This window comes from Vulpes lagopus, chromosome 23 (genome assembly GCF_018345385.1).
Source record: "Vulpes lagopus strain Blue_001 chromosome 23, ASM1834538v1, whole genome shotgun sequence".
Lineage (NCBI taxonomy): Eukaryota > Metazoa > Chordata > Mammalia > Carnivora > Canidae > Vulpes > Vulpes lagopus.
The window spans coordinates 63,174,433-63,187,787 of NC_054846.1; the positions used below are offsets into that span (position 1 = coordinate 63,174,433).

General features: G+C 38.2%; 1 protein-coding gene across 1 annotated transcript in view; it reads left to right on the forward strand.

Moving 5' to 3' along the window:
• CCDC30 (coiled-coil domain containing 30) overlaps positions 1–13,355 on the forward strand; it is a 117,761-nt gene that overhangs the window by 37,160 nt on the left and 67,246 nt on the right. Inside the window, 1 exon segment of the mRNA XM_041739070.1 lies at positions 611–709. Coding sequence (XP_041595004.1) covers positions 611–709 — 99 coding nt within the window.

Below are 13,355 nucleotides of genomic sequence, written 5' to 3' on the forward strand. Positions count from 1 at the left end.
ATTTATTTATTTATGATAGTCACAGAGAGAGAGAGAGAGAGAGAGAGAGAGGCAGAGACACAGGCAGAGGGAGAAGCAGGCTCCATGCACCGGGAGCCCGACATGGGATTCGATCCTGGGTCTCCAGGATCGCGCCCTGGGCCAAAGGCAGGCGCTAAACCGCTGCGCCACCCAGGGATCCCGGTTTTTTTTTCATTTTTAAAACACCATCATAAAAAGAGTGAACAACTGTTCAAGTTGTCTTAGTCTTTGTGCATGTACGTATTTAATACATATATGTATATATTAAGTATATTATAAGTAATATAAGCTATATAATAAGTTATTATAATACTTAAAATATACTTAATACATGCACATACATATATACACATACATGATAAAACTCAAGAAGGGTATATCCTGAACAGTGTTAACTTCTGGAAAGGGAAATGGGATTGTGGGGTAAGGTTATGTGAAAGAAATTTTCAATTTTTACTCTCTATACCTATGTGTAGTTTGAAATGTTTTCATAAGGGATGTATTCAGTATTCCTTGTATCTTTTAAAAACAAAGCAGACCACCTCCCCAAACCCCATATTCTCATATTCAAAATGCTTTTGTATTTGAGGTTGAAAAACTTAAAGGAGAGATTCATGAATCTCAAGAGAATAAGCAACTTGGAAACCACTCCCCTGGGAAAACTGTGGACACCAAACAGAGAGAATGGGTATTATAAAGTCTATTCATTCTGATTTTGAATTTTGAAGCAAGTCGCATTTTTGTAAAATACACCAGAGTGATTGTACTGATCATTTGCTACTCTCCTCTTGCTGTCTGTCTTTCTTTATTGCTTGGCCAATTAGAATGGAGGAAGAAATTGGGGAGCAGAGGATGTGTTTCTGTTAAAATCTTCCCCACAGGGAAAATTTATATGAAGAATGTAATGGACTATTTTCTTTTTTAAAGGAAAAAAAAAAGGGAATCTTACAAAGATACAACCAATTTGAGCATTTTTAATCATCAAAATGAAGTTGATTTATAGAATCAACAATGGTGGGGTAGTGGGTAGTTGGAGTCACACTGAAAGAAATAAACTATGGTGAAGAACCAGAAGGGCTTAGATGCTGTGCACCATGTCTCGTCTTTTCAGCATGATCAGCCTCTGAAGTGGTGGGCAAAGTGATCAAACGCAAGCTGGAATGAAGTGGGACCCAGTGTGGTTTAGATAGGGCTGTGTCAAACATTCAGGGCAAGGGGCTAGACTGCTTTGGGGGGCTTTCCTCTTCCATACCCAAGATGAGTGACATCCCTTGTTGCTGAGCTTGTTTTTATTGTAGCTCCTTGAGCCCTATAGCACAGACCTCTTAGGTATCATGGAAACTGCAGCTACAGGATTTCTTGGCTCTGACTCAAGGAACTAGTATTATTCCTTGTCTTCCAAAACCCTCTTGCATAGAAGCAGTGCAGTTTTGTAGGAAGGAAGGGAAGAAAAGCAGAGAAGGTGGGAGAGAAGAGTGGAGAGAGTAGAGAGAGAGAGAAAGAGCGCAAATGGGGAGAGGGGCAAAAGGGGAGGGAGCCAGAGGGAGAATCTGAAGCAGATTCTGCACTGAACGTGGAGCTGGACAAGGGGATCCAGTCTCCTGGCCCTAAGATCATGACCTGAGCTGAAATCAAGAGTCGGATGCTCAAAGAGAGAGAGAATCTTAAGTCAGCTCCACGTTCAGCAGAGCCCAATATGGGGCTTGATCTCATGACCCTGAGATCATAGCCTAAGCTGAAGTCAAGAGTTGGGCACTTAACCAACTCAGTCACCCAGGAGTCCCTCACTGTGGTTTTAATTTGACTTTTGAGAGTGTCTAATGACAATGAGTAGGTTTTGATGTGCCCATTGGCTGTTAGTATATTTGTTTTTAATATTTATTTATTTATTTATTTCTGATAGTCACAGAGAGAGAGAGAGAGAGAGAGGCAGAGACACAGGCAGAGGGAGAAGCAGGCTCCATGCACTGGGAGCCCGACGTGGGATTCGATCCCGGGTCTCCAGGATCACGCCCTGGGCCAAAGGCAGGCGCTAAACCTCTGCGCCACCCAGGGATCCCAGTATATTTTGTTTTATGAGACTTCTGTTCAAATATTTTGTTCATTAATTTAATTATATGAATATTAAGTTGCAGGAATTCTTTATATAGGTTGGAATCAGGCCTTCATTAGATATATGTATTTTAAATATTTTTCTCAGTCTATGACTTGCTTTTCATTTTTAAAAGTGTTTTATGAAGAATAGTTGTTTTAAAATTTTGATAGAAATTTATCAAAGTTTTATTATAGGACAGAAAAGCCATCTGAGAAATGGAGAACGTAATGGGTTTGGGGTTTCTTTAGGGGAGTTGAAAATGTTCTGAAATTAGATAATGGTGATAATTGTGTGACTTTGTGAGCATGCTAAAAACCACTGAACCATATACGTTTATGGTATGTAAATTATACTTCAATTCTTTCTAAAGAATAAATGTAATTACATACAGGTAAGACCTGTGTGCTGAAAACTACAAAACATTGCTGAGACAAATTAAAGACCCAAATAAACAGAAAGATGTAGACCATGTTAACACATCAGCAGATCCAATATTGTTAAAATAAAAATTCTCCCTCACTTGATCTGAAGATTCAGTGAAGCCTCCAGAGCTATGAGGAATACATTTCTGTTGTTTTAAGCCACCTAATGTGTGGTGCTTTGTTATAGCAGCCCTAGGAAACTCGTTGACATTTTGGTACCAGAAAGTGAGGCACTTCTATAACAAATACCTAAAACTGTAGAATGGGCTTCATAATTGTATTATATATAGAGGCTAGAATAATTTTGAGGTGCTAGATAGAAAAAGCAAAACTGCCTTGAAGGGAATGTTGGTATAATATGGATTTAAAGGTGATTCTGATGGGAGCTCAAGAAGTGAGAGCTTCAGGGAAGGCTTTGTCATCTCAGACAACACATAGATTGCCATGTCCAGAATGTTGCTATAAATATGCACATCAAAGGTGCTTCTGCTGAGGCCTCAGACAGCAATGAGCAACATGCTGTTTGGAGAAGAGGTGATACTTGTTATAAGGTAGGAGAGTGTGGTTGAATTATGTTTTACCATTGGGTGGATAGTAGAACCTATAAGTGACAGACTTAGATGCCTAACTATGGTGATTTACAAATAAAAGGTATAAGGTGTGATTTAACCTCAATGATTATGGTAAAATGCAAGAGGAAGGAAATAAATTGGATGAACTGTTAATAAAAAAGAACAACACTTGCTGTTCTGAGCCCTGTAGTACACTGTTATTATTCTTGTTTTAGCCTATTACCTTTTAAAGGAAAAGCAGGGGATCCCTGGGTGGCTCAGCGGTTTCGCACCTGCCTTTGGCCCAGGGCGCGATCCTGGAGTCCCAGGATCGAGTCCAGCGTCAGGCTCCCGGCATGGAGCCTGTTTCTCCCTCTGCCTGTGTCTCTGCCTCTCTCTCTCTCTCTCTCTCTCTCTCTCTCTCTCTCTCTCTCTATGTCTATCATAAATAAATAAATAAAAATAAGTCTTTTAAAAAAAGGAAAAGCAAAAGTCTTCATATTTAACCACATATTGACCATTTCTAGAGCTCATCATTACTTTGCATAAATCCAACTTTCTATCTGGTACCAATCATACTTCTTTAGCCTAAAGAACATGTTTCAACATTTCTTCTAGAGTAAGTCTACTAGTGATAAACTTTCTGGTTTTGTTTGTCCATAAAAGTCTTTACTTTAAAAAAAATTCTTTTTACCTTGGCAAAATACACATAACAGAAAATTTATCATGTCAACTATTTCTTTTTAAGATTTATTTATTTATATGAGGGAGAGAGCATGAGTGGCAGGTGGGGGAAAGGGAGGAGAAGGAGGGAGAGAGAAACAGAATCTGCGCTGAGCAGGGAGCCCGCTGCAGGGCTCAATCTCACAATCCCAAGATCATGACCTGAGTGGAAATCAAGAGTCAGAGGCTCAGCCCACTGAGGCGCCCAGGTGCCCCTCGTGTTTCTAAGTGTACAGTTCAATGATAGTAAGCATGTTCACATTGTTGTGCAGCCATTACTAACATCCACCTCCAAAACTCCCTTCATCTTGTAAAACTGAAACTGTATATTCATTAAGCAGTAAGTCCCCTTTCTGTCCTTCCCCCAACTCCTGGCAACCACCATCCTACTTCTGTCTCTATGATTTTTGACTACTATAGGTACCTCACATAAAGGGAATCATACACTATTTATCCTTTTGGGACTCACATTTCAATTAGCATAATGTCTTCAAGTATCATTCATGTTGCAGCATAGATCAGAATTTCCCTCCTATTTAGGCTGAATAATATTCCATTGTATATTCCACATCCTGTTTATCCATTTATCCATCAAGGGATACTTGGGTTGCTTCAACCTTTTGGCTATTGTGGATAACACTGCTATGAATGTGAGTGTGTAAGTATCTGTTCAAGTCCCTGCTTTCAGTTCTTTTGGGTATATATATATAGATGTGGAACTGCTGGATCATATGGTAGTTCTCTTTCATTTTGTTGAGGAACCACCATACCATTTTCCACAGTGACTGTACTATTTTACATTCTCACTGACAGTGCACAAGGATTCCCCTTTCTCTATATCATCAGCAGCAGCACTTGCTATTTTCTGTTTCTGGCGCTAGCTTTCCAAATGAATGCAGGGTGGTTTCTCACTATGGTTTGAGATGCATTTACCTAATAATGAAAGATGTTAAACATCATTTGATGTGCTTATTGACCTTTCATATGTCATCACTGGAGAAATATCTATTCAAGTCCTTTGCCTATTTTTAAATCAGGTTGTTTTTATGTTGTTGAGTTTTTGGAGCTCTTTACATATTCTGATTACATCAATCCCTTATTGGTTTTATAACTTGCAAATATTTTTCTATTCCATAGGTTTACTTTTCACTGTGTTGATGCACAAAAAAAGTTCTAGGTTTCATGAAGTCCAGTTTGTCTATTTTTTCTCTTATTGTCTGTACCTTTGATGTCATATCCAAGAAATCATTGCCAAATTCAATGTTGTAAAGCTTTTACCATCTTTTCTCCTATGAGTTTTATAGTTTTAGGTCTTACATTTAAATCTTTGATCCATTTTGAATTAATCTTTATATACGCTGTTAAGATACAACTTATTCCTTTGCATATAGATTTCCAGTTATTCAAGCATCATTTGTTGAAAAGACTAGCCTTTTCCCATTGAATGTTCTTGGCACACTTGTCAAAAATTATTTGACCATATACATGAAGGTTTATTTTTGGGCTCCGTATTCTATTCCATTGATCTGTATGTCTGTGTTTATGCCTGTACCACACTGTTTTGACTACTGTGACTTCACAGTAAATTTTAAAATCAGGAAGTATGAGTCCTGAAGCTTTGTTCTTCTTTTCCAAGATAGTTTTAGCTATTCAGCATCCCTTGAGATTCCATATGAATTTTAGGATGGGTTTTTCTATTTCTGCAAAAAAATGTCATTGGGATTTTGATAAGGATTACCCTGAATCTGTAGATCATTTTGGGTAGTATTGACATGTTAACAATGTTAAGTCTTCCAGTTCATGAACATGGAATGTGTTTGTTTGTCTTCTTTAATTTTTTCAGCAATGTTTTGTAGTTTTCATTGTACAAATCTTTCACCTCCTTGGTTAAGTTAATTCCTAACTATTTTATTCTTTTTGATGCTACTATAAATGGAAATGTTTTTGTAATTTCCTTTTCAGATTGCTTGTTGTTAGTGTGTAGAAGTGTGACTGAGTTTTGTGTGTTGATTTGGTATCTTGTTACTTGGCTAAATTAACTTATTATGTCTAATTGTTTATACAATCTTTACAGCTTTCTACATATAAGGCAATATCATTTGCAAACAGATAATTTTACTTCTTCCATTCCTATTTGGATATCTTTTTTTTCTTGTTAATTGCTCTGGCTAGAATTTCCAATACTGTGTTGAATAGAAGTGGTGAAAGCTTTGTTTCTGATCTTATAGAAAAGCTTTTAGTCTTTGACTATTGAATATGATGTTCACTGTGGGTTTTTTATAAATCTCTTATTGTGTTGAGGGATTGTTTTTAAGATTTTAGTTATTTATTCATGAGAGACACACAGAGAGAGGCAGAGACATAGGTAGAGGGAGAAGCAGGCTCCCTTCAGGGAGCCCGATGCAGGACTCGATCTCAGGACCCCAGGGATCACAACCTGAGCTGAAGGCAGACACTCAACCACTGAGCCACCCAGGGATCCTGAGGTAGTTTACTTCTATTCCTAGTTTATTTCATGTTTTTTTTTTTAATCATGAAAGGGTGTTGGATTCTGTCAAATACCTTTTCTGCATCAATTGAGATGATCATGTCAATGTTCCCTCATACTTTTAATGTGGTGTATTACATTGATCGATTTCTGTATGTTAAACCGTATTTACATTTCAGGAATAAATCTCACTTGCTCATGGTGTATATATTCATTCAAATATAATGTGAAATTCATTTTAATAATATTTTGTTAAGAATTTTGCATCAATGCTCGTAAAGGATATTGGTCTGTGGTTTTTTTCTTCCTTTTTGTATATTTGTATGACTTTCATGTCAGGGTAAGCTGGCCTCCCAGGATGAGTTAGAAAGTGTTTCTTCCCTTTTAAGTTTTGGGAAAGGTTCAAGAAGTGTTTGTCTTAGTTCTTTTTTAGATGTTTGGTGGAATTCACCAGTGAAGCAATCAGGCCTGGGCTTTTCTTTGTACCTGAGATTTTTTATTACTGATTCAGTATCCTGTGAGTTATAGGTCTAGTCAAATTTTCTGTTTCTTCATGATTCAGTCTTTGTTGCTTTTATGTTTCTAGGAATTTGTCGATTTCATGTAGGTTATCTAGTTTATTGGTGTACAATTGTTCAAAGTACTCTCTTCTAATGCTTTTTAATCTGTAAAATCAGTAATGTACTCACTTTCAATTTCTATGTTAGTAATTTAATTCTTCTCTTTTTTTCTTAGTCTTTCTAGCTAATAGATTCATCAAATTTGTTGATCTTTTCAAAGAACCAATTTTTGGTATCACTGATTTTCTTTTTTTCTTTTTTTATTTGATCTGTGCCCTCTTATTATTTCTTTCTGCTAAGTTTAGATTTTTTTGTTTGTCCTTTTATACCTCTCTAAATTATAAAGTTAGGTTGTTGATTTCAGATCTTTCTTATTCTTTGATGTAAGCTATAGCTATAAATTTCCCCCTTAGTACATCTTTCATTACATCCCATTAGATTTGATATGTTGTAGTTTTGTGTTTCATTTTCATTCATCATTAGGTATTTACTAATCTTTTGTGATTGCTTCTTTGAGCCATTGGTTGTTTAAGAATATGTTGTTTAATTTCTACAAATAGTTGAAATTTCCAGTTTTCCTTCTGTTATTAATATCTGTTTCTATCCTGCTGTGGTTGGAGAAGATACTTTGCATAAGATCTGTCTTTCAAAATCTACTAAGACTTAGTCTATGGCCTAAAATATTGTCTGTCCTGGAGAATGTCTGTGTGCATTTGGGAAAAGCAGTCGAGTAGAGGTCCTATATATGTCTGTTAGATATTGTTGCTTTATTGTATTGTTCAAGTCCTCTGTTTCCTTATTTATCTTATACCTGGCTGTCCTATCCATTATTGAAAGTAAGATACTGAAGTCCCCAACTCTTTTTTTTTAAAGATTTTATTTATTCATGAAAGACACACAGAGAGAGAGAGAGAGAGCGAGAGAGAGAGAGAGAGAGAAGCAGAGACACAGCCAGAGGGAGAAGCAGGCTCCATGCAGACAGCCTGATGTGGGACTCAATCGCGGGTCTCCAGGATCATACCCTGGACCAAAGGTGGTGCTAAACCACTGAGCCACTTGGGCTGCCCCTCCAACTCTTATTATAGAAATGTTTATGCCTTCTTTCAATTTTGCCAATTTTTGCCTTATATATTTTGGTTGGTTATTAGGTACTACTATATCTTATTGCTGTATTGAACCTTTTCTTAATATATAATGCCCTTATTTGTCTCTTTTAATCTTTTTGATTTAAAGTCTCTTTTGTGGGATGCCTGCATGGCTCAATTGGTTAAGCATCTGCCTTCAGCTCAGGTCATGATCTCAGGGTCCTGGGATTGAACTCCTCATTGGGCTCCCTGCTCAGCAGGGAATCTGCTTCTCCCTCTCCCTCTGTCTCCCCCACTTCTCATGCTCATGCTCTATCTCTCTCAAATAAATAAAATTTTAAAAATAAAATAAAATCTGGGATACCTGAGTGGCTCAGCAGTTGAGCATCTACCTTTGGCTCAGAGCACGATCCTGGAATCCTGGGATGAAGTCCCACATCAGACTCCCTGTAGAGAGCCTGCTTCTCCCTCTGCCTATGTCTCTGCCTCTCTCTGTGTCTCTCATGAATAAATAAATAGATAGATAAATAAATAAATCTTTGAAAAAAATCTATTTTGTCTGATATTAGTTTAACTAGCCTTGCTATCTTTTGGTACTATTTGCACCCTTTTGCTTACAATCTCTTCATATCTTTGGATCTAAAGTGAATCTTCCGTGGACAGTATATAGTTAGATTATGTTTTGTTTTTTCCATGATACCAATGTCTGTCTTTTGATTGGAGAGATTAAGTGCCTTACATTTAAAGTAATTATTAAAGTAGGACTCTGTCATTTTGCCATTTGTTTCTATGTGCCTTATAGCTTTTGATCCCCCTCATTTCCTGCATTAGTATCTCTCTTGTGTGTAGTTAACTTTTTGGGTAATAAAACATTTTAATTCCTTTTCATTCCCTTTTGTGTATATTCTATAAGTATTTTCTTTGTGGTTACCATTGGGATTACATTTAACATACTTAAGTTATAACACTTTAATTTGGATTTATCCCAGCTTAACTTCAATAATATGCAAAAACTCCACTCATTTACAGCTCTGTTCTCAGTAATTGACATCACAGAATTACGTCTTTATATAGCATGTATCCAAAACAATGAACTAATAATTGCTTTTTAAAATGTATTAGCCGCTTGGGGTACCTGGATGGCTCCATTGTTTAAGTGGCTGCATTTGGCTCTGGTCATGATCCCAGGGTCCTGCGATGGAGCCTGTATCAGGCTTACTGCTCAGTGGGGAGTCTGCTTCTTCCTCTGTCCCTCCCCCTACTTGTGCTCTTTCTCTCTCACACACACACACACTCTCTCTTATATAATAAAATCTTTAAAAAATGTATTAGTCTCTTAACATAGAAACCAAATCATAGAATTAGAATGAAAGTTACAATAATACTAGCTTTTAGGCTAATAATAATTTTTATTTATTTATTTTTTAAAGATTTTATTTATTTGTTCATGAGAGGCAGAGAGAGAGAGAGAGAGAGAGAGAGAGGCAGAGACATAAGCAAAGGCAGAAGCAGGCTTCCTGCAGGGATCCCAATCCAGGACTTAATCCCAGGACCCTGGGATCATGCCCTGAGCCAAAGTTAGACAATCAACCACAGAACTACCCAGGCATCCCTAATTTTTAAAACAATATATTAATCTCTTAAATCATGTAGAAAACAAAAAGTGGAGTTTTAAACCATTGCTAATTTTTATCATCGCCCATGTATTTTCCTTTACTGAGATGTTTATCTCTTCATATGGCTTTGAGTTACTGTCTGTTATCTTTTCATTTCAACCTACAGGACTCCTTTTAGAATTTCTCACAGGGCAGGTCTAGTAGTAACAAACTCTCTCAGCTTTTGTTATCTGTGAATGTCTTAATTTTATCCTCACTCTTGAAAGAACAGTTTTGCTGGATATGGAATTCTTGGCTGTTTTGTTCTTTTAGATTTTGAATATATCAGCCTGCTCCTCTGGCCTCCAAAGTTTCTGACGAGAAATCTGCTATTAATCTTACTGAGAATCTCCTGTAGGTGACAAGTCACTTCTTTTTGCTACATTCAAGATGATCTCTTTGTCTTTGGCTTTCGGTGGCCTGATATGTCTCAGTGTGAGTCTCTTGCAGTTCAGTGAGCTTCTTTGATGTTTATATTCATGCCTTTAAATAAATGATCATTTTCTTTTGACTTTGATGGTAACCATGATCTGTTGCCCATTCCTTGTCTTATCATCCATATATCCACTAGAAGGAGACTGATCTGGGAAGCAAGCACCAAGACAAGACTAGAGTTGCAGGAGAGTTATTGGGGGTGATCCCTGAGAAGGATCAAGGGAAGGGCAGATGTAGCCTAGCAAAAAAGCCTTTAGCTCATGATGTAGGTCTGATATCTGTTAAAGAAGAGGGAGAAGGAAAAAAGATTGAATAGGAAGAGCCTCAGATTGTGGTGTAGCTCTGAGAAGTCTTGTTCAGACCAACAGGGCTTTAGCGTAATGGTAACCTGTGAAGGAATTCCACATTAACTATAAATGTCCGAGCCTTAATATCCTCACCATGCTCAGTTATTCACTGGAGGCTGCCTGGGAAGAGAATGCCAAGTTCTTTCCTGAAGAGAGAGATACCTACCAGTGGTGCACTTTCATGTGGCCCTCTTTATCACAGGATTCCTGATAGTAGAAAAGATCCTTGTAGAGTAACTGGTTAATCTGTTCCCTCTATGATAGATGTTATCTATGACATAAATGAACATACATCATATTTTAAAACATGTTTAGTAAAGAAGATTATACATTTTCCTCTCATGTTTAATTTTAAATACCAGAAGTTTTTCTTTGTCTAATCTCCATCCTGTAGGCTGTGGTATAAACCACTCTTTTTTTTTTACTTGTTCATCAAGACTTGAAATACGTGTGGATTTCTAAAATAATACTAAATAGATTTTTGCCATCAATGTTTTCTCTTGATCTTCCATGAACAAAGATTCAAGCTTTCTTGATTGAGTTTGGCAGCCAAGCAATGATGCTATCATATTAACTAAAGGATCATTCTCATCTGTGGAATTGAGTGAACCGAGTACTGTAATCAGTAGGTTAGGATTTTCAGATCTTGATGCAGGGCCATGCTCCCCTTGGGATGAATCTTCAGCTTTTAGGTGGGTGCATGGGTGTCTCATGCCATCATTCCTGGTTTCTTACTGCTTTGCTTTCTGTTTCCTACAAAAAGGAAGTAAGAGTATGGGAATGAAAATTTCAGTGCCTACAATGTTATAAGGTCTCTGCTGTGGGTTTGATATAACTCATTTAATGTTAACAGAAAATTCTGGGAGGTAGGTATCTCTCACCCTGCTGTGTAGGTGAGGAAACCAAGATCACAAATTCATAAGTGTGAAGATTTCAAATTTCAACTGACTACAAGACTCATGTTTTTGCTACTGCAATTTTCAAACTGTGTTTTGAGGATCCTTGATGTTCCACAGATGCAGAGCTCTAGGTCTTCTGCTTCTATATCAACCAGAGAAGCCTCCATTTCTGGGTACCCTGTAGAGAGTTTCCCCATAAGAATTCTTTTGAAAATAAATGGGAAGAAAAGGGAGGTGGGCGGGGGGTGGGGGTGAATGGGTGACGGGCACTGAGGGGGGCACTTGATGGGATGAGCACTGAGTGTTGTGTTATATGTTGGCAAATTGAACTCCAATTAAAAAATATGTAAAAAAATAAAATAAGTGGGAAGAGATGACTTTAAAAGGACAAATAATTTAGAAAACCAATCCCTTAAATCGGGCAGGCTATTCAAGATAATGACCTGTAACCCTTACCCATTTCTTTCTTTCTTTCTTTCTCTCTCTTTTTTTTTTATTCATGAGAGACACAGGGGTGGGGGGGCGGGCAGAGACACAAGGAGAGGGAGAGGCAAGCTCCACACAGGGAGCTCGATGTGGGACTCAATCCCAGATCTCCAGGATCAGGCCCTGGGCTGAAGGCGACGCTAAACCGCTGGAGCCACCTAGGCTGCCCCCCTTATCCATTTCTATCTGCAGACAGATTTACCATTGATAGACCATCTTAATGCTGCTAGTATGCATATTCTCAGAGAAGATGCTTAAAAAGAAGAAATGCTAGGTATCTGGTAGGAATGATAATAGCCGCAATATATTAAGCATCCCTCAAATGCCGTGGTCTGTTCTAGATATTTTATAAACATAATCTCATGTAATCCCTGTAACAGCCCTCCCCAAGGTAAGTAGGTATAGTCCCCATGTCATATTTGAGAGAACTTGAAAGGTCTTGAACAAAGTGAGCGGCAGAGCTAGGAGTTGTTCCAGGCTTGTCAGGCCTTGGAGCTGATTTTGTATATCACATCAACTCTTGGATGAGGATTTATGGAAGGATTTACGTAGGGGATTTATAACAACTCATGGGGGCTACAGCATGCTCAGCACTGAGCACATAAACCGTGCCCACCTGGAGGTGATGACTATGTCCCATCCTGCCTGGTGCCCACACCTGCCATTCCATTGACTGTGTCTATGAGAGAGCACAGCCTAGTGCAGGCACATAGTTGAGACAGCAGTAGCACTTGTCATACTGTGCCTAGGAGGCACAGTTTGCTTCAGAGCAGTAGACGATCCCTACCTTTGGGCCAGTGGAACACTGAAAGTGGAGAATTCTGAGCTGTTACACTGCACTCCAGAGTCGTTGGTGGCTACCCCATGCCAGTGAGGCAATTCCCTAATAAGTCTGGTAGTGCTTGCTTTTTTTCTGACTGCTGCCTGACAGGCGAGGTAGGCTCCCTTCAGCTACCCAGAGCTCTCTCTATACCACTGCTCATTTCTTAGATTATTTGCTGCCCCTTTGCTGTGTTTTTCTGCTTGAAACTTTGATCACCATGAAGTACATGCAGGACATAGATTGCCTAAATGCATAAGCATTTTTAGTATGCCACAAATTGTGTTAAATTTCAAATAAACATTCTCTTGAAAAGCTATCTTTTAAAAGCTATAGCATTAAAATACATGGCATTCTTATACTAAAAAACACAGAGGAAATGAGGGGAGTTTTCATTTTTAAGAGTTGAAATGTTTCTTGCATTTTGCACTGAGGCATCTCAGGTGGAGCCAAGGAGATTCTTGCCTTGAGTGCCGCATGCATCAGCATGTCATGTGTGGATGTACAGAAACATTCAGCACGGCAAAAGGGGGCTGATGAAGGGGAAAAGCCGCTCTGAGAAAAAATTTACCCTTTCCTATATCCTTGTTCAGCGCTCCTAGGAAGCCGACTTGATTCTTAACCAGGTCTTTTTTCTATACTCCTGGACAGAAGAATTTGTAGAAGTTACACTGGGTGTTCATCATCCATTTTTCCAGTTGCCTGTCCTCTCTTCCTATTTTATTGATATTAAACACAAGAAAGGTAAGTCTATTGATAATCAACTTT